Below are 25,677 nucleotides of genomic sequence, written 5' to 3' on the forward strand. Positions count from 1 at the left end.
ATCCACCCGTCTCAGAGAGCCGAGCGGCGATAAAAAGTGGGAAGAACCTTTCATGGTCGGCATCTCGGTTACGTAATCTTCCCTTACCGCCGTTTACCGTGGGGAGGACGTTATTAGCTTAGCACGGGCTTTCCTCCTCCGCCTGTCAGGGAATCAATCACAGCTACGCCCCCCCCCCCCCTTCTCAGCCAACAGGAGACATCATCCTATCAATGTGGTCTGCAGGGAGGAAGGTGCTCGTACTGTGGCCATGAGAAATCACAAGGCCACAAGTATAAATACTGTATAAGACTACTAAAATAAGACAACATAGACCCCTACTGGAACTAAAAATAGGTCTTGTTGACAAAGACTGTCAGGATCCTGAATATAAGACAACAAGTCTTACATTCGGGGTTGGCCTATATTCATATTGAGCCCAATATAAGACAACACAGACCTCAAGTGGAACTAAAAATAGGTATCGTTTCCAAAAACCGGTCTTGAAAATGACTAACAGGATCCTGAATATAAGACAACAAGTCTTACAGTCAGGGTTGGCTTATATTCATCTGGAGGCCAATATAAGACAACACAGACCCCTACTGAAACAAAAAACATGTATTGTTTCCCAAAAAAAAGGTCTTGAAAAAGACTGGCAGGATCCTGAATACTGGAATCAAAAATAGGTCTTGTTTCCAAAACTTGGTCTTGAAAATGACTAACATGATCCTGAATATAAGACAACAAGTCTTAGTAGGTTGGCCTGCATTCATATTGAGCCCAATATAAGACAACACAGACCTCTAGTGGAACTAAAAATAGGTATTGTTTCCAAAAACTGGTCTTGAAAATGACTGGCAGGATCCTGAATATAAGACAAGAAGTCTTACAGTCAGGGTTGGCTTATATTCATCTGGAGGCCAATATAAGACAACACAGACCCCTACTGGAATGAAAAACATGTCTTGTTTCCCAAAAAAAGGTCTTGAAAAAGCCTGGCAGGATCCTGAATACTGGAACCAAAAATAGGTCTTGTTTCCAAAACTTGGTCTTGAAAATGACTAACATGATCCTGAATATAAGACAACAAGTCTTAGTAGGTTGGCCTGCATTCATATTGAGCCCAATATAAGACAACACAGACCTCTAGTGGAACTAAAAATAGGTATTGTTTCCAAAAACTGGTCTTGAAAATGACTGGCAGGATCCTGAATATAAGACAAGAAGTCTTACAGTCAGGGTTGGCTTATATTCATCTGGAGGCCAATATAAGACAACACAGACCCCTACTGGAATGAAAAACATGTCTTGTTTCCCAAAAAAAGGTCTTGAAAAAGCCTGGCAGGATCCTGAATACTGGAACCAAAAATAGGTCTTGTTTCCAAAACTTGGTCTTGAAAATGACTAACATGATCCTGAATATAAGACAACAAGTCTTAGTAGGTTGGCCTGTATTCACATTGAGCCCAATATAAGACAACACAGACCCCTACTGGAATGAAAAACATGTTGTGTTTCCAAAAAAAACTGGCAAGATCCTGAATATAAGACAACAAGTCTTCCATTCGGGGTTGGCCTGTATTCACATTGAGCCCAATATAAGACAACACAGACCCCTAGTGGAACTAAAAATAGGTATCGTTTCCAAAAACTGGTCTTGAAAATGAATATAAGATATATATATAAGTCTTACATTCAGTGTTGTCCTGCATTAAGTCAGCCCAGACACCAACTGGAACAAAAAACGGTCTCGAAAATGATGAGGAAATAAATATGAACCTAATACAGTTCTGCATTTATTTATTTATTATTTACTTGTTATGTTGTTAAACCATTTTTCGCCAAACCATCAAAGCTGAAGCTGAAATGGCGTTCTTGCTTTGACACAAAACAACAATCCCTCAAAGACAAGGAAGACCAGGAATATTCCTGAACGTGGATGACCGGGACACTAAATCCAGTCCAAAATGAATAGAAAGTGCACTTTGTTGTAAAGTGAAATTTACTGTGTGACGACCTTTGAGAAACATAAATCTGGACTCCATAAAGTGGTAATGATCACTAAATAATATTTCCCTCCTGGGGTTTAACGACACATCCTAAAAAGCCTCGGCGGCATGCGGCATGCGGCATGACAAGCTACGTGCAAGGGCATCAATCTTGAACACGCTGGGAGGCGTTAACCAAGGTATCGTTAGTGTGCTGCAGTTAAATATCCAGCAGGCGCGACGTCGTAAAGGTCGAGATGGAATATCATCCTGGAGAAGCGGGCCGACCACTGACATGCAAACATGCAACGCGTGACGGGGATGCGTTCATTATAACCGGCAGATGTTGGCGAGATGATGCAAATGCAAATGCTTATTTCGCTTCTTATCCAGCAGCAAAGTCAGTAAATAATAACTTGTCACATGAAGTCATTGTCATGATGGTTAGCCTTGCATCGACCATTGCTATCGTTATTCTGCATCCACTGTATGAACGCATCTAACCGCTCGACATCATGCTCCTTTACAGCCTGTTTTGCCAACAATATTTATTCGTGTTGTATTCTCACTTCCATTATAGCAACTGTAAATGTGTTAAGATTATTAAGGTAACTCATTTGCTACCAAAGATGTATTTATTGTGTACGTTTTTTTCAACCTGACCGCTCGCGCCCAAAGACGCATTTACGTATATGTCGTTGCTCAGTTACTTCTGTAAGCTAACAGCATCAAGCGTGTTAGCACCTCTACATGAGTTAGCATCTCAACGTGTGTTAGCTTCTCCAAAAGTTGTGACATTTGGTGTCATCCAGAGATTTTCGCTCCCCTGTCAAATTCAAAGCTAACAGGTTGTCTTTCTCCGACCCCCAACCCCTTACCAAAGTACACCTGAGGCTGTTGCCATGGAAACGGTAGCCCGTTGCTCTTCCAGAAGGGGCACTGGGAGGCTGCCTTCCCGTCGACCGGGTCAAAATCTTGAGCACCTGCAGCCGAGGAGCCGTCATTCCAGTCAGCGCCTGACATCTGGTCACCATAGTTACGCAGCCAGGGAACGCCACAAGGAATTATTAGAAAAGTTCTCTGACGGCTGACAGACTGGAAGAGGCTCATCTTCTGGAGTGGGCGGGGCTGTGTCGATCATTTAGCTGCTTTTTCTAGTTCTATTTTCAGTTTGTTTGTCAACTTGACGGCTCCAAAGATTCTTTATTTAGAGCGTGACCCACATAACACATTAAACGTAACTGTGTAACATCCGCCGCTGGAAATAGTCCTGACTGATGTTCAAACAATACGACTGTCAGTCAAAGGACGTTGAAAAACCACCACAAATTGCGCTGACCTCCACCAAGGCCCAATGGCTACACATTTCATTCTGTAAAAACTTGAGATGTCCCGAACCAATATTGATATGAGATGATATTGACCTGCATCTGAAAAGTCCAGGTTTAGAACTGACCTGGTCCCGGGCTGATCTGGTTGTCGTAGAGGTGGATGTCATCCTCGCATGCAATGGGAGAGTCCTGCCCCTCCTCGGGCCCGTCGTGGTCCTCGTCCTGCTCCACCTCCCTCTGCTCTGAGGACACAAGGACACGGCGTCACCTGCTGGACCTCAAAGTGTGTCTTGGCTTCACTGCTGCGGATAGATGTTAGCATGAGTTGTCACATCCTCATTGACATGGCGGTCGCTCTCCAAGAACACATCTTCATCAAAGTCTTTATCAGTGGACCTTCTAGCGAGGACGCTATGAGGCTGCTTTGACTTGTCACTCTACGCTGGCGTCACCTCCGACCTCTGAACATTTGAATTCAACCTCACATTCGGGGTTGGCCTATATTCATATTGAGCCCAATATACATAAGACAACACAGATCTCTAGTGGAACTAAAAATAGGTATCGTTTCCAAAAACTGGTCTTGAAAATGACTGGCAGGATCCTGAATATAAGACAACAAGTCTTATTCATCTGGAGCACAATATAAGACAACGCAGACCCCTACTGGAATGAAAAACGTGTCTCGTTTCCCCCCCAAAAAAGTTCAGGATCCTGAATACTGGAACTAAAAATAGGTCTTGTTTCCAAAACTTGGTCTTGAAAATGACTAACATGATCCTGAATATAAGACAAGTCATACATTCGGGGTTGGCCTGTATTCACATTGAGCCCAACATAAGACAACACAAACCCCTACTGGAATGAAAAACATGTCACGTTTCCAAAAAAAATGATCTTGAAAAAGACTGGCAGGATCCTGAATATAAGACAACAAGTCATACATTCAGGGTTGGCCTGTATTCACATTGAGCCCAACATAAGACAACACAAACCCCTACTGGAATGAAAAACATGTCACGTTTCCAAAAAAAATTATCTTGAAAAAGACTGGCAGGATCCTGAATATAAGACAACAAGTCATACATTCAGGGTTGGCCTGTATTCACATTGAGCCCAACATAAGACAACACAAACCCCTACTGGAATGAAAAACATGTCACGTTTCCAAAAAAAATGATCTTGAAAAAGACTGGCAGGATCCTGAATATAAGACAACAAGTCTTCCATTCGGGTTTGGCCTGCATTCATATTGAGCCCAATATAAGACAACACAGACCCCTAGTGGAACTAAAAATAGGTATCGATCTTGAAAATGACTGAAAATGACTGTGGATAGATGTTAGCATGAGTTGTCACATCCTCATTGACAAGGCGGTCGCTCTCCGAGAACACATCTTCATCAACGTCTTCATCAGTGGGCCTTCTTGCGAGGACGCTATGAGGCCGCTTTGACTTGTTACTCTACGCTGGCGACCTCTGAACATTTGAATTCAACCTCACCCACTGTTTGACTTTCAAACCACGTCAACGGTGAGCGGCTGTGTGTGAAGCGGTGAAATGCTGCTGACAAAGTCAAAGCTGCTGAGGAATCTGGTCTGACGCGTTTTTAACGAGCCAGCGTGCGCCTTGCTTCTTGCTAATGAGGGGGATGCTAAAGAGGAACAAGAGCGGAGAAAATCACTCTCAACGTTACTTCCTCTACGCCATCATTTGATGCAACGTGTAAGATACATTACCTCCACCAAGGCTTTGTCACCTGTGAAATCACTGAACATTTAGTGTGCTAAGGAATTCAGGGAACACAGAATAAGATGCTACATAAACCCACCAAATTACAGTCGGCCCTCACTACATCACTCCCTCGCTCTATCACGTTATTCTGGCTGCTGGGCATCAGTAACGACACAACACATAGTGGAGACATGACATTACATCACATTACCAACACACTGCATGTAGCCAGCCATAGCATGTCCAATATAATAGGGTGAAAATAACTTCTCCTATTTTGTGTGGAAGTGGTACGTAAACCTGACTGTACATCACATTACCAACACACTGCATGTAGCCAGCCATAACATGTCCAATGTAATAGGGTGAAAATACCTTCTCCTATATTGTGTGGAAGTGGTACGTAGACATGACATTACATCACATTACCAACACACTGCATGTAGCCAGCCATAGCATGTCCAATGTGATAGGGTGAAAATAACTTCTCCTATTTCGTGTGGAAGTGGTACATAGACCTGACTGTACATCGCATTACCAACACACTGCATGTAGCCAGCCATACCATGTCCAATGTGTAATAGGGTGAAAATAACTTCTCCTCCTATTTTGTGTGGAAGTGGTATGTAGACATGACATTACATCACATTACCAACACACTGCATGTAACCAGCCATAGCATGTCCGATGTAATTGGTTGAAAATAACTTCTCCTATTTTGTGTGGAAGTGGTACGTAGATATGACATTACATCACATTACCAACACACTGCATGTAGCCAGCCATAGCATGTCCAATGTGTAATAGGTTGAAAATAAGTTATCCTCCTATTTTGTGTGGAAGTGGTACGTAAACCTGAGTGTACATCGTATTACCAACACACTGCATGTAGCCAGCCATGGCATGTCCAATGTGTAATAGGGTGAAAATAAGTCATCCTCCTATTCTGTGTGGAAGTGGTACTTAAACCTGACTGTACATCACATTACCAACACACTGCATGTAGCCAGCCATGGCATGTCCAATGTGTAATAGGTTGAAAATAAGTCATCCTCCTATTTTGTGTGGAAGTGGTACTTAAACCTGACTGTACATCACATTACCAACACACTGCATGTAGCCAGCCATGGCATGTCCAATGTGTAATAGGTTGAAAATAAGTTATCCTCCTATTCTGTGTGGAAGTGGTACATAGACCTGACTGTACATCACATTACCAACACACTGCATGTAGCCAGCCATGGCATGTCCAATGTGTAATAGGTTGAAAATAAGTTATCCTCCTATTCTGTGTGGAAGTGGTACATAGACCTGACTGTACATCACATTACCAACACACTGTGCACAAACCACTCGACCGCCATGCAGTCTGCATTTCATTCACATTATGTCAGTTCTGTAAGATTTCGTGTTTAACAGTCATTTACCAATTCCGGAACTCACAGGGCTTCTGTGTATTTGTAGTGATTTGGCCCTCAGTGAAGCCTGGTCGGGTCGGGTTTTTAGTCAGAAAATAAGCACCCCTGCTGTCATGACTGCAGTATGGCTGACAAATTGGAAGGTGAGGAAGCAGCCGGTGGCTCCGGCAGTCCAACCACAGCCCACACAGCAGCATGTTTCAGTGTGCATGTTGGATGGCATTCAAAGCTGGCATATTGCAGACCTCGTGGTAACTAACTCACCCATTTCTTGAAAGAAGTATCCATTCTTGGACATGCCAGAGGGAGGCGCCTCTGCAGGAGACAAGACAACAAGGAGTCATTAAGGTGACCTGCAAGGGGGCGCTATGCACTGAAATGGCAACAAATGCATCATAACAGAGGCTGCACAAGCAACTTTTTAATGATGTTCCGACAGTCAGTCTGTGCGTACCAAATGGGAGAAAAATCGATCATCTCTCTCACTTGGTTCGCTACGCCTCCTGCACGCGCTCAAACCACCCTCCTTACTCATGGACGTGATACCGCCTCTGACCCCCCCGCCTCCCCTGAGCGAGTTGCAGGCTTCGTTACACATCTTAAAAAGTTTAAAGGTTGCATCTACTATGGGAAGGTGTATAGCAGGGGTGTCCAAATTGTGGCCCAGGGGTTATTAGCGACCCGTGGCACATATTGGTATCGGTGTCAGCTGTTATCGGTATCAAAAAGTGAGAATTGGACAATATCGGTTTTTAGCAAAAAAGCCAACATGGGACATCCCGAATTATAATAACACAAAAACGCGAAAACAAGCATTTTATGAAATAATAACTTTGCACCAACTCAATAGCTAGCAGTAGCATCCATCTGCTAGCTAGAAGTCCAGTTACACTGCACTGTAAACAATTACTGACATGTTTTCATGTCTTTAGGTCTCTTCCATTCATTTGAAGAATTTATTTACTTTGTTTATCTGGAACATATAACGGTTTTTAGTTTCTTTGATTAATCTTATTGTATTTTACAGTAACAGTATTCAGGTTGACACTACCCGTTTAAATAAACATTCGTGTGATTTATATGTAAATAATATGTAAATGATATGTAATTTAACAGGCAAATTGTAACAGTGTAATTTTACAGCAGTATGTTGTTAATTGAGAATAATGTAGGAACTGTAAAATAAAATTTCGTTTATATTCTCTACAGCACAGTACTGTAATACTTTTACAGTAATATACTGTTGTTGTCGATCACAGTAGCACAGTTTGACAGTATAACAGTTTGAAGCTGGCGATTCTCGCTGCCAGTACTGTAATTTAACAGCAACATTTGTTACAGTGTGATGTTATTGACGTGCTATTTTCCTGACTCTAATTGATGCATATTTATGTCCGGGTTTAAAAAAAAAAAAAAGCTCCATCTCACTTAGCACAAGTTTAAAACTTGAGTGTTGTATTTTAATGTCCCCCGTCCCCGATATGAGACAATAAAGTCCATCAACATCCTGGTCTACTTTGCAAATCCGTGTCTTCACTGCACACAATAGTCATTCATCACGGCTTAATGCCAGAATATTACGCAGCCTAATGAATGATTGCACCATTTACATTTTAATTCCTTTCCACTTGGGATTTGCCGGGTTGTGGAGTCTCGGCTGAGGCGCAAAGAAAAATCGACTTCGATCTGCCGTTGTAAAGAAAGTGATTGCAGACAAATGACATTTCAGTCCAAGACACAAGTGACCGTTTCACTTTACACTGGAACCTCAGTTAGCATGCGCTCCTATTACAGTGTTTTTCGGTTTAAGTACAAATAATTTCCCTTGGTTACCATACATTTTCCAGTTAGCGTACAGTGTAGAGCGCATCTTGTCGTGTCGTTAACTCGTCGTGTCGTTCCCAGCCATCTTTCAAAAGACGACCCCCATATTGACTGATCTTTCATTATCCCCTACAATACGGAATCTTCCGCACGCTACACTCACTTCCTGTCATGCACTTCTGCCACCTTGTGGCCGTTTTTCTGGCTTAAAATTGCTCTGAAGTGAAATCCATTAGTGGGGAGTTGCATCATCACCTCCTCTTGCATCTTGCATACAAAAAATACGATGATACAGGTTCATAAAAACGTATTGGGTGAGGTAATACACTGCAGGAATCCAAATGTACTCGTAACGTACTTTTATCAGAAAGCGTCCTTGCAAGGCACACTAACAAAATAGAAACCGGAACAGGACATCATGATTCCCTAGCTCCCTGGCATGATTCCGTAGCTCTACGCCAACTAACTTCGTTTTTGTAAATACAGTAACTACATAGAATAATATGGAAATGCACATCCATTTGAAAATAAGGTTTCATTATGTTTTGCTGTGTTTCCTAGTGTTCCTCGAACGCACCATGGTTGTGTGCTCCGAGACAAAGTAAGAATTCCATAGAAATGTGTCCGATTACAAATAGCTCTTTCCCATTCATCGTTGTTCCCAAATGCTGATGCTGTGTGTGAATGAATCTTTGATGACACGTCCGTGTTGAGCGCCAGTGTTCCTATTTTGTCGGGTGTCAAGTCAATTGATGCTAGCACACTGGCTGTCACCCACAGCAAACAATGACGTGATAATCATCTCTATGGAAAACAAACTACACGCCCGTCTGTGTTCATTTTGGGCTTTTAATTTGATGCTGTTATATATTTGTAGAGATGTTTCTTCGCCATCGGTAGGTTTAATGTGGAATGTAACGTGTTAATGACGTGTTGCATTCGCTGACGTTTTCATGGGGCGGTAATGGGGACGGGGTTGGAGAGGTCGGATACAAAAAGAGGTTATTCGATACAAAAAGGGGGGGCTTCATTAAGCATTAAGCTGCTCATGTGTCCATTTTTTTTTCAAGCTGGAACCACACCAGAACATTTCCTTCTTAAAATGGGAGCCAAATGTCTCTGATGACTAACTATAGTCTGAGACTTATGAAACCATTTCCCTGTTTGCAGCAATTAGCCCCCCCCCCCCCCCCCCATCCTTGTCACATGTGAAGACTTTGATTGCAAACATTCTTACAAGAAATCATCAACTTGCATGCTATTTGCATGCTAGCTGCTTTCATTCAATGTGGGAGAACTGCTGTGGTGGGATGTTTTAATAAGGTTAACGCTAAACCATAAGATGTTTCATAGGCTGCGTTCCAAACTGCATACTTACTACCTATGCACTACCTATACTACCTACTACTCATACTAAGTCTTTGAGTATGCAGTGTGTCTACACTGGCACTATGCCATTTTTGAGTATGTCAGTTCTCGGATGAATACAACAAATGTTGAGTACCTCAACATTTCTGGCGTCATTAGGCCTATTTTAGGGGAGGCTTCAGACCCCCAAAAATTTTCTTAAGCCCCCTAAATAATTTGATTTTTTTATTGATTTTTATTTTACAAAAAAATCTCTGACAAATTTCATATAATAGGGCAAAACCAAGCTAATAAGCAAGCCAATAAGCAGGCTAATACTAGCCTACTACTACTACGACAACTAGTAGTAGTAGTAATAATCAAAAGAAGAATAATGATGATAGTAATAATAATAGGTTAATTAATAATATAATAATAATTATATTATTAGACAACCATATAAACTCAGATTCAGTGGATATCATTAGGCCTATTTTAGCCCCCGCCCTTTTTTTTCTTACAAAAAAATCTTAAAAATGTTATTTTATAAAATTTTATTTAAAAAAAATTTAAATAAATTTTTATTTTTACAAAAAAATATCTGACAAATTTCATATAATAGGGCAAAAGCAAGCTAATAAGCAAGCCAATAATCAGGCCAATACTAGCCTACTACGACTACTACTACTAGTAGTAGTAGTAGTAATAATCAGAAGAAGAATAATGATAGTAATAATAATAGGCTAATGAATAATATAATAATGATTATGATATAATGGATGACTGTCCACTGGACAGAATGGTTGCAGAGCTTGAGCAGCGGTTTTGCAGTGTAGATTGTGTGTACTTGTGTACATTTAATGGTGGCCTAAAACTATTGAGTATCTCTACTAAATCTGTCCAAAAGTGGGAAAGTTATATCCCGCTTCTTCTTCCTTATTTGGTTTTTGGATTTTTTTCAATGTCTACTACTACTTCATATCCTGTGCATCTCCAGGGGGCTACATACCAGGACACCCCCCCACCCCCACCCCCACCCCCGTCCTGGCCTCCACCCTCAGGGAAGACAAATCCCGTTACGACCAAGGTAAGGAGTTTATTAGGGTGTCCCTACCAGGGAGGACCAGCCTTTGGTGACTAATTGTGCCTGCGGGCGTTCTTGTGGAATCCCGTGTGGGGAGGGAATTCCTCCCGACCTTCCAGAACATCATTTTGATACAGGCGTGTGAGGGCGTGTTAACGCCATACACCACGCATGCATTGGGGGTTCGGGAGGGGGGGCATGATGCACGTTTGCGCACATAAAAACATGTGTCCCAAGAGGTACGGTGACACACAGTCAAATGTTGTCCTCTAGGGACGGCACACCAGGAAGTGTGAGAAGAACGCTCCGATTGGCACCGAAGCAAGAATGAAGACTGGAGGAAAAAAGGCTGCAGTGGCTAACAGCGACGCCACAAAGTCAAGCTGTAATGCTGCAAATGGGCCTTGTGTACTGTACTACTGCACTGCTGTACTACTGCACTGCTGTACTGCTGTACGACTGCACTACTGTAGTACTATGTCAACTGGAGGAAACAACACAGAAATGGACAAAAGTACTGGGACACCTCCAGACGCCAGAAGTCAGTTGGAAGCCTAAAATTGTCCAAACTGTCTTGCTGAAATGAAGACTGAAGAGATTCAAGGACAACTTAGTACTCTAGTACACAAAAGTCTAGTACAAAGTCAACATGAGTCATGTTTACATGAGGAGTTTTTCCTCTTTCCAAATGGAATCTTTCTGAATGACTTTTCCAAAAACAAAAACTTGTCTACAATCAACAGAATAGTCCATGGGCAGTAAAACGTAAACATCAACATCACGTGATACCGACTTCCATGAGTGTTTCTTTCACTTTCACTTTAAATTGCCCCCTCGGGGATAAATAAACTTGAACTTCAACTTGTTAGAATAACTCCAACGTATTGCCAGTTTTTTGTTTGTTCATTCATTCATTTTCTACCGCTTATCCTCACGAGGGTCGCGGGGGTGCTGGAGCCTATCCCAGCTGTCTTGGGGCGAGAGGCGGGGTACACCCTGGACTGGTGGCCAGCCAATCACAGGGCACATATAGACAAACAACGCCAATATTTTACTTCACCAAAGCAGCCGGCGAGCACACGAGGTGAAGACCGGATTATTTGATGAATGTTTTTATCCAAACAACCTTGAAGCGCTATGACTCACAGGGAGGGGAGGGGAGGGGAGGGAGAGGAACAGAGAGGGAACTTTTGTTGCGGTGAAGCATCCTTGTGATTAAACGGCGTATTGAAGCACATGGTTCTGACTTGAAGAGTGCGGTGTGGCCACGCCCTCCTGTTGTTTACCCAGCAACATCCAAACATTGGAACGGGGGAATCCAAAAATGCTGCTGTTGTTGTCTCTCTCGCTCTACTGTCTCACCCCCCCACCCCCTCAGTTTCTCTTCTTCTTTTTTGTGGTTCTTCTTGCTCCGGTCCGGCCGCTCCAAATTCACAGGCATTTACATCAACAATACTAATTTTTAAAAATAAAAATAAAAATAAAAATAAAAATAAAAATAAAAATAAAAATAAAAATAAAAATAAAAATAAAAATAAAAATAAAAATAAAAATAAAAATAAAAATAAAAATAAAAATAAAAATAAAAATAAAAATAAAAATAAAAATAAAAATAAAAATAAAAATAAAAATAAAAATAAAAATAAAAATAAAAATAAAAATAAAAATAAAAATAAAAATAAAAATAAAAATAAAAATAAAAATAAAAATAAAAATAAATAAATAAAATAATTTTTAAATAATAATTTAAAAATAAAAAATAAAATAATAACATTAAAAATCCATCCATTTTCCTCCGCTTATCCGGGTCCCGGTTGCGGGGGCAGCAGTCTCAGTAGGTATTTTAGATATACTCAGATAGTATTTTTCTTTCCTTATTTTTAGCTGTGCATGACATTTTTATTTAGAATTTGAAATTTTTATAATTTTTTATGAATTTTAATGATTTTTTAAAAATAAAAATGAAAAATTTTTAATTTAATAAAAAATTTAAAAAAATTAAATTTAATAAAATTTAAAAAATATATATTTAATAAAAATTATTTTTTTTAAATTTAATAAAAATAAAAAATTAATGCACAGCTAAAAAAAGAAAAAAAGTGCAGAATGACATGTCTTTAAAAACCTGACCGGGATGCCGAGAAAAAGGTTTGTGTGTGTTTCTGGAATTTGCAGCATTTACTTTTGCATTTGCACTGATGTCATAAAACTGCAGACCCGACTTGCTATTTTGACTGAATTTTGGAAAAATATATAAACCAAACAAAGATCTGTGACGGAAAACCTAAAATTCCTAAAAGCATATCGTAAAGAAAGTCTTTCTGAACCACAAACCACCAAGGAAGGCGGTCTCACACCAGCCATGGCTGGCATCAAGCCGACGGCTTGCAAAACTGCACGCTAATCCTTACACCTGACAGGGATTGATGCTACACTGAGCTGGATAATGCCTTGGAGGGGGCTGTCGGGGGTGGCGGGCGCTCAGTTTTTGTGTGACGCAGGTTTGAATCCCTGCGCCCCTTTTTTCTCCTTTCCTTCTTCTTTGTCACCTCCTTTTTTACGGAGTCTGCCACGTCTATTTGTGTCCATTGTCCTCCTTTGTTATGTTGCCATTGTATTGGCAGCTACTTTTATAATCAGCATCATTCATTTAGCTGTCTGATGCCCTGCCTGCATGCATCCATTTCTTTTCATGTTCACACCTGATTTGAAAAGTTGGAAATGTAAAAGAATATAGTTGTATATTTACAAGCTTAAAGTCAGATATTGATGTGAAAAAAATTGGTAATATTCCAACAATAAAATCAACAAAACAAAAAAATGGAAACTTTATGATACAAGCATAGCCTGACACAGCAATTATTTGACCTTTGACTTTATTCCTGTAATTTTATTCTTGTGAATTCACCACTTTATTCTCATAATATTACAAGTATTTTCTCGGAAACTTCTCAAAATCATATGATTTTTTGTTCATAAATTTGCAACTTTATTCTTGCAATATTCCAATGTTTTTCTCATAAATGTATGACTTTATTCCTCTAACGTTCTATCTTTATTCTCATAATATTATAATATCTCAAAGTTTTTTCTCGTAAATTTCCGATTTTACTCTCAAAATATTAATGTGACCCTAATATTCTGCCATACGGTTTGACCCTGGAACATTCATTCATTCATTTTCATTCACACCCACATTCATACCTATGGACAATTTGGAGTGGCCAATTAACCTAGCATGTTTTTGGAATGTGGGAGGAAACCTGGTCTCCTTGCTGTGAGGTCTGCGCACTAACCACCCCACCACCGTGCAGCCTGCCCCTGGAACAGATGATTTCTATTTACATCATGCATGGACATGGACAACAAGGGTGTCCAAATATGTTTCCCCCCAAAAAAGATGCTAAAAACCATCCAGTTTAGGTCAAAATATGCTAAACTAACCAAACAAAACATCTTAACTTCGTGTTATAGGTGAGAAAGCATCATATCAAAGCATCATATTTAATAATATACAGTTGTCCCTCGCTACGACACGCTTCGAATTTCGCGGCGTCACTATTTCACTTCTCACATCTTAAGGAGGGATTACCGTATCACATTAATAATTCATTCATTGGATTTGTATTGGCTGCTTGAGGGCCAATAGAAAAAAACAACATGATGGACCTGATATCGGATCTGATTATTTAGCTTTGTGTTGACATGATGCCAAAAAGACCGTATTGGCATGCCGCTACATAAAAATAGAGACATTGATAAGAAAACATTTCCGAGAGTACAATTTGCAGTACAGAACATGCAGTAGTGAAGACAGAGGCAGGATTTGACAGCAGAAACTGCTGTTCCCTGACAAGACGAGGAAGAGGAAGGACCAAAAGTGAGGTTTTTTCCCTCACTTTTTCCTTTTTGCTTGCATATTCTCTTCTAGCCTTGGCTTCGTTCCTTCTTTTCTAGTCTGAACCCTCCAAGCTCACGTTCTGCTTTTTATTTATGGTATTTATGCTAGCAGACCAACATCTGCTCCATCCTTCTTACTATCCTTTGTGTGCCTGATACTAAGCTAATATTCGAGCTGGGTTTTTTTCTGACCATGTTGGTGAATTAAATACTACGTCCATCAGGATGGACGCAGCCAGGAACAGGAGACGAGGCTTGTGGATGAAGATCAGAACGTTGAAAAAAAGCAGCTCGTCATGAATAACATCAGTTTCAGCAAGAACATGACGCAATACCCCATCTCTTTGCACGCATCATACGGCAATTTGGTGTTAGAACGTCTCCTGTGTGTTTCTGATTCCTTCATCTGCGCCTTTGATCTACATGACCGCACTCAACATGGCCGCCGAAATCTTGGAATAATTATCAGAGCGGCCCGGCCGACCGACATCGTTTTGTGTCGTGAACCCACAGGAAAACTAAAGAGTCCAGAAACTACACACGAGACATAAAAATGACCAGAGTGGGACATCACCACCCGAGGCAGGAAAACAGTCAAGCATTGAGGACATAGACTATCAGAACAAAAGTATTGGGTCAGCGAAAGTGAATTTCGAGTGAAGTACAAGTCTCTTTCGTGAATGGAATATTTATATAGTTAAAGCATAAAGCCTGTTTATGACCGTCTAAATGCCCTTTTTAACATTATTAGAGCCCCCCGACATGAAATAACACACACGCATATTATCCTATGTGGGAGACATAATCATAGAAAATGAGCCAGACATAAATAAGACTCGTGGACAGGAAGTGATGTCAGGGGTTGAAAGTCGAGTTTTAGCTTGGCGTGGGTTACTGTTCATTCCAGCCTGCAATAAAAGTCTGTTGTTGGGGTGATCAAGTCTGGTACTTGTGTGTCTTAACAAACATCACGGTAACACTACTGACGCCACCTAGTGACCATTGCAGAATACTACGTCAACGTCTTTGGAATTCATTACCTTTGCTTCATTCATTCATTCATTTTCTCCCGCTTATCCTCACGAGGGTCGCAGGGGTGCTGGAGCCTATCCCAGCTGTGTTCAGGCGAGAGGCGGGGTCCACCCTGGACTGGTGGCCAGCCAATCCCAGGGCACATATAGACAAACAACCATTCACACTCACATTCATACCTATGGACAATTTGGAGTGGCCAATTAACCTAGCATGTTTTTGGAATGTGGGAGGAAACCGGAGTACCCGGAGAAAACCCACGCATGCACGGGGAGAACATGCAAACTCCACACAGAGATGGCCGAGGGTGGGATTGAACCTTGGTGTCCGAGCGGTGAGGTCTGCGCGCTAACCACTCGAGCGCCGTGCAGCCCTCCCTACCTTTGTATTTTAGCAAAAAAAAAAACGCAAAACATAAAAACATAACAAAATGTCTTTGGTATTGAATGAGTTAATTTAGGTAACGGAAATAAAAAACATTTGCTTTTAACGAATAATAATCTACAAAACAGCAGGATTTATGCATAGGAATATTTTAGAGTGCCCCCTGCTGGCCAACACACACACTGCAAGTGTCAAATAATACAGGCAGACGACTCCGGCAAGCACAATGCCAAATTGAGAGACTGAGCCAACACAGAATACAGACGCCGTGCACGTACGCTAGCGTAATTAATTTTTCTGTGTGTGTGTGTGTGTGTGTGTGTGTGTGCGTTGCCATAAATCTTGATTCTTTTGTGTGTAAACTGTCAAATTATGGAGCTTGAATGAATGATAAGTGTGTGTGTCGTTTGTCTGGAGGTTTTATGATATTCCAGTGCTTGTGTGTGTGTGTGTGTGTGTGTACTGTATAATAATTTGGATGTGTGTGTGTGCGTGTTTTGCCCAGATGGCTGCTCGCAGGCTGCAGTGTGTGAGATGCGTTGCCAGCGGTGAATACTGATCAGAGATCAGTGTCACACACACATACAAACACATGCACATGCACGTGCACACTCACGTCATCCATCTTCATTTATACATACACGCACACACACAAATGCGGAGCAACTACTAATTCACACAGCAGCGTGTCCTCCATACTACCAGTAGGGGGAGCACTTTGTCTTTAGCGTTACTGGAATGTATGAACGTATATTTGTGGTTGATACCTCTACATGTCACCCGTCCACTGTCCGTGTTTTGTTGTTGAGGCTGAACCGTATGTGTGTGTGTGTTAATGCCTGTGACCTTGACCATTGCTTCATGACCTTCAGAGAGGAAGCCGACAACCATCAAAGTCTAATGTGGCTTTTTTCACAACAACGTTTCCACTTGGTGGCAAAGTTAACAGAGTACAGGGTCCCTCATTTAGGTTCCCAAAATAGCCCGCAATGATTGAAACTTGCAAAGTAGCTTGTGTTGGTTGAAATAAATGATATGATATGATATTACATTATATTATGTTTTTTTTATATTATGTATTTTATTTTTCTATTATATATTTTTATTGTATATTATATTATTTGTTATTATATTATACTATATTATATATTATATTAGATATATTTTAATTTTATTTAATATTTTAAAATTATATATTATATTATATTATATTATATTATATTATATTATATTATATTATATTATATTATATTATATTATATTATATTATATTATATTATATTATATTATATTATATTATATTATATTATATTATATTATATTATATTATATTATATTATATTATATTATATTATATTATATTATATTATATTTGTGTTTTAAGGCTGTAAAACCCCATTACCATACCCTTTTACGAGGCACAAAGAGGATGATGCAACTCCACAATATAAGAGATCATGTTAGGTGCAGTTTTATGCTGGAAAAACGGCCACAAGGTGGCAGAAGTGCATTTTATAAGAGCTCGGCCTGCATCCCTCCCATGGAAATCCATGCTCAGCAACAACCAGGAAGCGAAAAGGCATCTTGGCGTGTAGCACATAACAGGTTCCGCATTCCAGGGAAATGTAAACGCATGCCCTGTAACCGTATTCTTACGGTGAGAGTCCATGAAAAGTGAACCACGGCGGAGCGAGGGAGCACTGTACTTTAATTAGTGGCTTACTTCTTTTTACACTTGTAAGACTGATATGACTTGGCGTCACGTTGTTTTCATTAGGACCACGTTGGGGCCATTCTTATGTCAGCACTTGGACGATACTCGCATCCCCATCTCGACTGGTGCTGGCATCGAACCACTTGTCTTTGTACGGGTACGTATTTCACCGCCAAAGCCCCGTGTTTCCAGGGGTTTCAAGCTCTGGCTAACGCCTGGATCTCTGCTCCTTTTCAGGCCACGGGAACACTTCTAGTCCCTCACTTCCAACATATAGCACACGGGATTTATTACAATGTGTCGTTCCACCCCTCACTACTTCTTTTAAGGATGTTTCATGGTGACTCGTCTATGTTCGTATCCTTGAACACCTTTCTGGTTTGTGTTTGACAAGACTGTGCATGTGTACCTAATAAAGATGCCTGGGGAGGTCGCGTCACAATTAATTCCCGGTTAGAGCCCAAGGTCACGACCTTGTCACTCAGGTGACCACCTGCGGCAATGGCACCAACCGTAACGTCTCGATGTAAGCAGAGGGTGTAATTATTGGATGTGCAATATAATATATATATATGCAAACAGCATCAATGGAAAGTCATTCAAAGAAAAGAGACGTGTGTGTGTGTGGTAAACCTGAGAGTCAACATCTTTACACACACGCTAATGAGCCAATGCAAATGACTCTTGTGGCCCGGCTCACAGACACACACACACACGCGTACGCACACGCACGCGCACACACGTGCACACACGTGCACACACGTGCACACACGTGCACACGTCACCAGTGCTTGAGAGCAACACCTCTCACACTAATATTCTGTCATATTATCCCTCACAGTACACCCTCGTGCACACACTCCAGATAATAATGCCGTCTCACGTTCACACACACACACACACACACACACACACACACACAGGGATTGTGTGCCTTCCAGACAAAACCAAAGTGAGGAGGAGGAGGAGGTAGCCGCATCGCACCTTCAAATGGACTCTCAGGACGCTCTCCGAGGACCTCTCTCACCAGCATGCACACGCACGCACACAGACACACACACAAATACACACAAATACACACACATACACACACACGTGCGCACGAGAAAGTGCATTATTGCCTTTTCTCCGCATTCCATCTGCTCCCGCTCGCCAGCCAGGTGATGTGTGCTCTCTGCGACGTGACTTACGACATACAACACAGCAAAAAGAAGAGGAGCGGGGGGGGGGGGGGGGGGGGGGTTGTGTAATTTATTGTGTGTGTATTGTGTGTTGGGGGGGGGCATCCTGGAGCAGAAAATAAAAAAGTCAAAGATGACTCGGTGGCAAACGGAGGGAAAACAACAAGTCGCAAACATCTGGCGTGGAAGTGGGTTGCATTTTATAGGGAGGGAGGAAAGGGAAGGGGGGGGTGCTCAGGTTTCAGCAGGAAGGGAACCCCAAGGTTCTCCCCCAGCAAGGGGTAGGGGGGTTTTACGGCGTCCACTTACCCAACGGCACAAAATGAAGAACTTTGTTGGTCTCCATGGCTGAGCGCGTGGCGGCGGCGGTGGTGGTGGCGTGGAACGCTCACACGCACACACTCACACACACACGCACGCGCACACACACTTCCTCTCTCCGACCGCCTCCCTCCCTCCGCCCCCCCCACAGAGAGTCAACCCATCATGGTGGTGTTATCCCGGACTGACGAGTGACAGATCACCTCTACTCTCTCGCTGGGCTTCCTCGTTCCGACTGCCGCTCAGACACATGCAGTGACTCAGCCTGGCTGCGCCCGCACGCTCGATGCCGCGCCGTTGGGTCCTAGTGCCGGCCCACGGCGACACTCCTCCCACCCGGAGCCTGTCGCTCGCATCCTCATCACATGGCCGGCCTGTAGGCGCACGTTAGAACACGCCCCTGCCCTCCGCCCCTCCCGGAAAGAGGACAGGATGCAACACGTTGCGGGGCGCCATCGCGCCACTACACATAGTTTGTGCGTGAAGGTCAAAGTGTCATCATCAGCGTGACTGACGACAGCATCGCTGGACTTCAACACATAGCATGTCCGCACACGCACCCTTCATTTCTTCAGTATTTTGCAGTACTAATATTTGATTAGTATTTATTATTAGTGTATAATTGTATTTATTCTCCAAACACCCGTTTGTTTGACTTTGACGGTAAGTGACAGTAATTATTAGAATACAATCCTCCACGTCTCTCTTTAATTGCCATTGCTGCACTCGCGACAAGGTTAGTTAACAAGCTAAATGCATAGAAGCATAATCCAGGTTGAAGATTCAAACTATTTTTATTTTTCACCAAGAATTTGAACATTTGTCAGGGAATTTGATGAATCGGGAATATGTGTGTGTGTGGCAGTGGCGTCATTAGGCCTATTTTAGGGGGACTTCAGCCCCCCTAAAATGTTCTTGAGCGCCCCCAAAATAATTTGATATTTTTTATTGATTTGATATATATATATTGATATTTAACTCTTTGAGTATGCAGTGTGTCTACACTGGCAGTATTTTTGAGTATGCGAGTATACTGCATTCATTAGGCCTAAAATGTTCTTAAGCCCCCCTAAATAATTTGAAATTTTTACTGATTTTTTTTTTTTTTACAAAAAAAATTTCTGACAAATTTCATATAATAGGGCAAAAGCAGGCTAATAAGCAAGCCAATAAGCAGGCTAATACTAGCCTACTAAGAATAATGATGATAGTAATAATAATAGGCTAATGAATAATATAATAATGATTATAATATGATGGATGACTGTCCACTGGACAGAATGGTTGCAGACCTTGAGCAGCGGTTTTGCAGTGTAGATTGTGTGTACTTGTGTACATTTAATGGTGGCCTAAAACTATTGAGTATCTCTACTAAATCTGTCCAAAAGTGGGAAAGTTATATCCCGCTTCTTGTTCCTTATTTGGTTTTAGGATTTTTTTCAATGTCTACTACATTCATTCATATCCTGTGCACCTAAGCCCCCCCCCCATCCTCACAACCTAGTGACGCCCCTGGTGTGTGGGGCAAACATTGAAGCAGATGACTTAATAAGAATGTTGAGTCTTGGAAAAGAAGCAATGATATTTGAGGGGACAGGCTGGCATCCTCGCCATGTTTAGCTGCTTTAAGACGCGCCCCCCCCGATCAGGAGGTAGTGAATCGCCTTGACCTTGACGTGTGTTATTGCTCAACAGGTGATTACTATCCAGTCTGATCGATAACAGGAAGTGTCCACGGCGGAGGCTCACCTTGAAGGAGCTAACAGAGCGTGAATGGCTTTTTTAGGACGCGGGAGGCGGAGAGGAGCAAAATGCATCATGGCTACCTGAAGCGACAGGCTAGAGCGTGGATACGATTCGTGTTGACGAGTCGGCGTTGGGACGCCGGGCGCCTCCGAGGGCCCCGTGCCGTGACAGGTCGTCCCATTTGTTGAGCGGAACTGAGCAGCGCAGCCCAGGCCTCCGGTTGCATTACAAATTCTGCCTTTTGACAGAAAAAGAGCTGTTTCTAATATTCTGACCCTCTCGGAGGCCAAAATATTAGAACCAGCTGTCAGTATGAGCGAGTACAGTAAGTACACCAATAAATTCCCATCAACAGGGACTATCACTCGCCAAATGAATGCAGACGCAACCTAATGGTGGTTATTACATAAAGCATTTGCGTTTTCCATCATAGCGATGTCTCGTACGTGTATTTACTAATTCGGTTACATCCTCCCGTGTTAGCAGCACGCGGTCGCTGGCGGATCAAAAAGTTAATTCCCTGCCTTGATGCGGATGCTCCGTGAAAGGTCGCTCATTTGCATATGTCTGCATATAGAACATCACGCCATGCGGTCCGCCCGCCGGCCCTGCTTTACATACGGACCGCTAGGCGCCGCCAGGGCCCGTGTGTCACTCAGTAGAGCCGGCCGCCGACCTGCAGCTCGCCTGGCCGACATGTCAATGCGCATGAATTTGAACTGGATTTAAGGTTCTATTTTCTTTGTGTTTACGTTACGACGGAGGATACTTTTTTAGAGTAAAGATTTTACCGTAGACAACTACAATGAATCCCATCTGGCATTTCTTTTTCTTTCTTTTGCTTTGCATCTGCCGATTGTGGTGACTCAATCATGCCACAATAGTACAGAAAGTCATGTTGCTAGCTACTTTCCATCTTAAAGGTATAAATAAAGGAATTTGGAAGTGTCCGGTGAGCAGTTTGGCGACCACTGTACTAGAGTGAAGTGGTTTATCCACCTTGTGGGGGAGCTTGAGTATCGTAAGAATCATTCATTCATTTTCTACCACTTATCCTCACGAGGGTCGCGGGGGTGCTGGAGCTTATCCCAGCTGTCGTCAGGCAAGAAGCGGGATACAGCCTGGACTGGTGGCCAGCCAATCACAGGGCACATATAGACAAACAACCATTCACACTCACATTCATACCTATGGACAATTTGGAGTGGCTAATTAACCTAGCATGTTTTTGGAATGTGGGAGGAAACCGGAGTACCCGGAGAAAACCCACGCATGCACGGGGAGAACATGCAAACTCCACACAGAGATGGCCAAGGGTGGGATTGAACTTGGGTCTCCTCGGTCCACTCGACCGGTTTGCAGCCCTATTGTAAGAATCATCAAATGAAAAATCCCTGAAGGTATCGTTTCTGTTTCACATGAAGTAAAAGCGTGACACGTGTCCCGCTCACAGGAAATGTCCAAAGGTGGAAAAGGTTGGCTCAAAATCGAACAAGCTCAATTTTGCAGCTTGTGGTTTTGACAGGCTGAAGTGGAGGTCCGTTTCAGGTCATGAAGAGGTGGCGGACAGGCGAGACGTGACATATCATGTCAGACTGAAGCATCGTTAGCAACTGAGAAAGAAGGCCCCGCCTTCAAAATGGTGACCGGTAGAGACATTGCTAACATAATTTCTTCCTAGGATATGAATGTGCACTATGAGCGTCCTGAGTCGCCCTCCTGGCCTGTATATTTTACCAGAGCCGTCCAAAGTCATTTGTTGGAAGATAAAAGAAGCCTTTTAGGCACGACTCCATGAATAATCATATGACAACATAAGTAATGTTGCTTATCATTCTGTCAGTGATTATTCCACAAACTGAGCACAGAGTCGGGAGTATGTAAATATGTTTGCACAAATGTCTGCAGACAGTGCCAGCCAGAAGCCTTTCATGAAGTCATTTCTTTCCACCAATCCTTGGGAACGTAGTACTTCCTGGGTACTTCCTGGGTAGGGGTGTGTATTGGCAAGAATCTGGCGATACGATACGTATCACGATACTAGGCTCACAATATGATATATCACGATACTGTTAACAAGGCAGTATTTTTTTTATTTTTCTTGTAGTTAAAGATTATTTCCTGGAAAAAACTGAATTACAGCAGCAACATGCACTTACTAAACCCATTTGTATTCCATTACTACAGTATGTTATGCTGTATCACAAACTTTCCTCTGTAAAAACCTAAAGTGTAGCATTAGGATAAATAAAGCTTTAACATCCAGCTTTAAATTTACAAAAAAACCCAATAAAAAACAAATAAATGAAATGATGTCTCAAGATCCTGCTCAAATGTTCACATTCTATTAGTTGTGGAAAAATGCAGTATCCAGTCCCTGACTTATCCACCATCAGAAGAGTATTTTTGTGGAACAAAGTAACTAACATCAGTAAAAAGTCCTTTTAGGATGCTTGAAATAACTATAATTATTTAACAAAATAGTCATATCAATTTGAAAAACAAAATACCTGCAATATCACAGTACTACTTTTGTAGTATACAAAAGGACCTTGGCATTGCTTGCTAGCGGCAGGTCCTCATGGTGTCTCGCTAAGTGGACTCGCAGATTTGTCGTGTTTCCCAAATACTTTATTCGGGCACGACACATTTTCCAAACGGCATGGCTTTTGTCCATTTCTGCACACCCTACTTTGTGTAGAAATCCAAAATGTGTCCACACTTGGGACACTGGCATTCCGCCATGTTGAACTGTGTTTATGTGTGAGGACGTTTCACTCGTCAATCTCCTTCAACGTCCTTGCCTAATTGACTACGGAAGTGCTGCCACCTAACCATCGGAGGTTTCAATTCAAATCAGAAATCAACCTTTGCCGTGTCTGCACTTGAATAAATACCATATACAGTCTATGATAAATGCCTGAAAATATCGATACAGTATCGTGGAACGAAGTATCGCGATACCGAAACGATATTTTCTTACACTACTAATCCTGGGTACATCTTGCCTGGCTGAGGACAAACGTAGTGTCTGGAACAAGACTTCTGGGTCTATTCATTGTAGGACTGGAGTAGAAGCACCGTGACATCATCTCGTCTTTTTTTTGGAGCGCCACAAATAGATTTTCCCTGCTCATAAACACCTTAGAACGCCCCCGGTCTAATGAAGCAGGAGGGATCAACTGGCAACTTAGTGACTGGGAGTGATCAGATCCCTTTGAATCCCCAAGTCTAAAAGTACACTCAGGCGGCACAATCTTTTTTGTTTAGCGACAGAAGAAAACATTTGTTTGTAGTTCTAAAACATCTTTGTTTGGCTTTTGACTTTTTCACACTTTTTTACAAATGCGTCACAGTCAATGATGCCAATTTGACGATTACGTCGTTATGTCATTTCCCCAACCTCGCAACCCACCACACCGCAAATAGATGGCGTACCTGTGGAAAACACTGCACCTGCCAAGACCATCTGCTGTGGTCAACTGTGCCCGACATTGGACCCTCACTGTCTACTTACTTTCACACACTGAATGTAAAAAAAGACATTGTTGAAACCAGATGCTAGAAGCCAAGACTTGTGTTACATCACATACTGCATTCATGACAGAATACTAAAAAAGGGCTAATTATTGGAAAGGTTAGATGTTGAAAGGCCGGAACAGGGGCCGTTTTCTTTTTATTGGCCAGCGACACGTTGTAGAAATAAAGTTAAAACAGCCAAAAAGGGAAAATAAAGGCATATATATCACAATCTAAACAGAAAAAATCTGATCTGAAATGTTGATACTAATAACTAATTTCAAAAAGTTTGGACCTCCTTGGATGAGATGGCTGGGTTGTATAAGTTGAACTTGTTGGGTTCAGGGTTTTTTGTTGGTGGGAATGGCATGTTGTTCTGTTACTCGAGCCAGTTGGAGTGACACGGTGGTTTACACGGACTGTCGGGTTGGGCAGGTTGGTGGACATCAGTGCGTGAAAGGGGTTGGATTTCTGCTTGGTCGGATTTGGTTGGACTGGCTGGTTCATTAGTTAGTAAAAGCAGTTAGACCAACTGTGTAGTGTTACACTGATTGGGCTGGGTTGGGTTGGATGCGTGAGATCAGGGGTCCCTGATATGGACCGGTACTGGGCTGTAGGAAACTTCCAGACAAAACCACAAAAATAGTTGAATAATGTATTACCATGTGTGTCTGTTTCCCTGCTCTCTCGCCTTCCAACAAGCGGGAAGAGGTTTCACTCTATGCACTGGTTTCAACACCTTGACACGTTTGTTCCATAGAACAATGGCATGAACGGAGTGAGCCTTTTTGTCAGTCATAGTCTCAAGTAGACTGGGCAGCTAGTCTCGTCTCGTCTTGACTCATTCTTGTCTCGTGACCCCCCAGTTAGATGTTTGGCAAAGTTAGACCAACAGGGATGGATCGATTGGTTGGATCTGTTCAGACGAATTGGGATAGGACAATTCCGGTTGGAGTGATCAGATCTGTTGGACTGGTTTAGTTGGTGGGTGGTCAGCTGGACTGGCTGGACAGGGTGGGCTGGGCTGGTCGGTCAAGGTATAGTAAGTTGTACTAATCGGTTAGTTGGCAGATAGAAGTGTAAAGACATGATTCTTCATGTTATTAAAAGCAGTTGTCCAGTAGAACTGAAGATCTTTCACATTTCTTTCACACGTTTACATGAGAAATTTT

General features: G+C 42.1%; 1 protein-coding gene across 7 annotated transcripts in view; it reads right to left on the bottom strand.

Annotated features, from left to right (window-relative positions):
• slc4a11 (solute carrier family 4 member 11) overlaps positions 1–25,677 on the bottom strand; it is an 80,711-nt gene that overhangs the window by 48,097 nt on the left and 6,937 nt on the right. For 3 of the 7 annotated variants that reach the window (XM_058077329.1, XM_058077324.1, XM_058077323.1), the window contains exons 1-3: positions 19,229–19,491; positions 6,718–6,768; positions 3,427–3,543 (exon numbers count right to left, since the gene is read on the bottom strand). In XM_058077329.1, coding sequence (XP_057933312.1) covers positions 3,427–3,543; positions 6,718–6,768; positions 19,229–19,265 — 205 coding nt within the window. In that variant the 5' untranslated portion in view covers positions 19,266–19,491. Of the gene's footprint in view, positions 1–3,426; positions 3,544–6,717; positions 6,769–19,228; positions 19,493–25,677 lie in introns of those variants that run through there. The other 4 variants (XM_058077328.1, XM_058077326.1, XM_058077330.1 and 1 more) reach the window with 3 other exon arrangements.

Source organism: Doryrhamphus excisus, chromosome 7, assembly GCF_030265055.1.
Source record: "Doryrhamphus excisus isolate RoL2022-K1 chromosome 7, RoL_Dexc_1.0, whole genome shotgun sequence".
Classification (NCBI taxonomy): Eukaryota; Metazoa; Chordata; class Actinopteri; order Syngnathiformes; family Syngnathidae; genus Doryrhamphus; species Doryrhamphus excisus.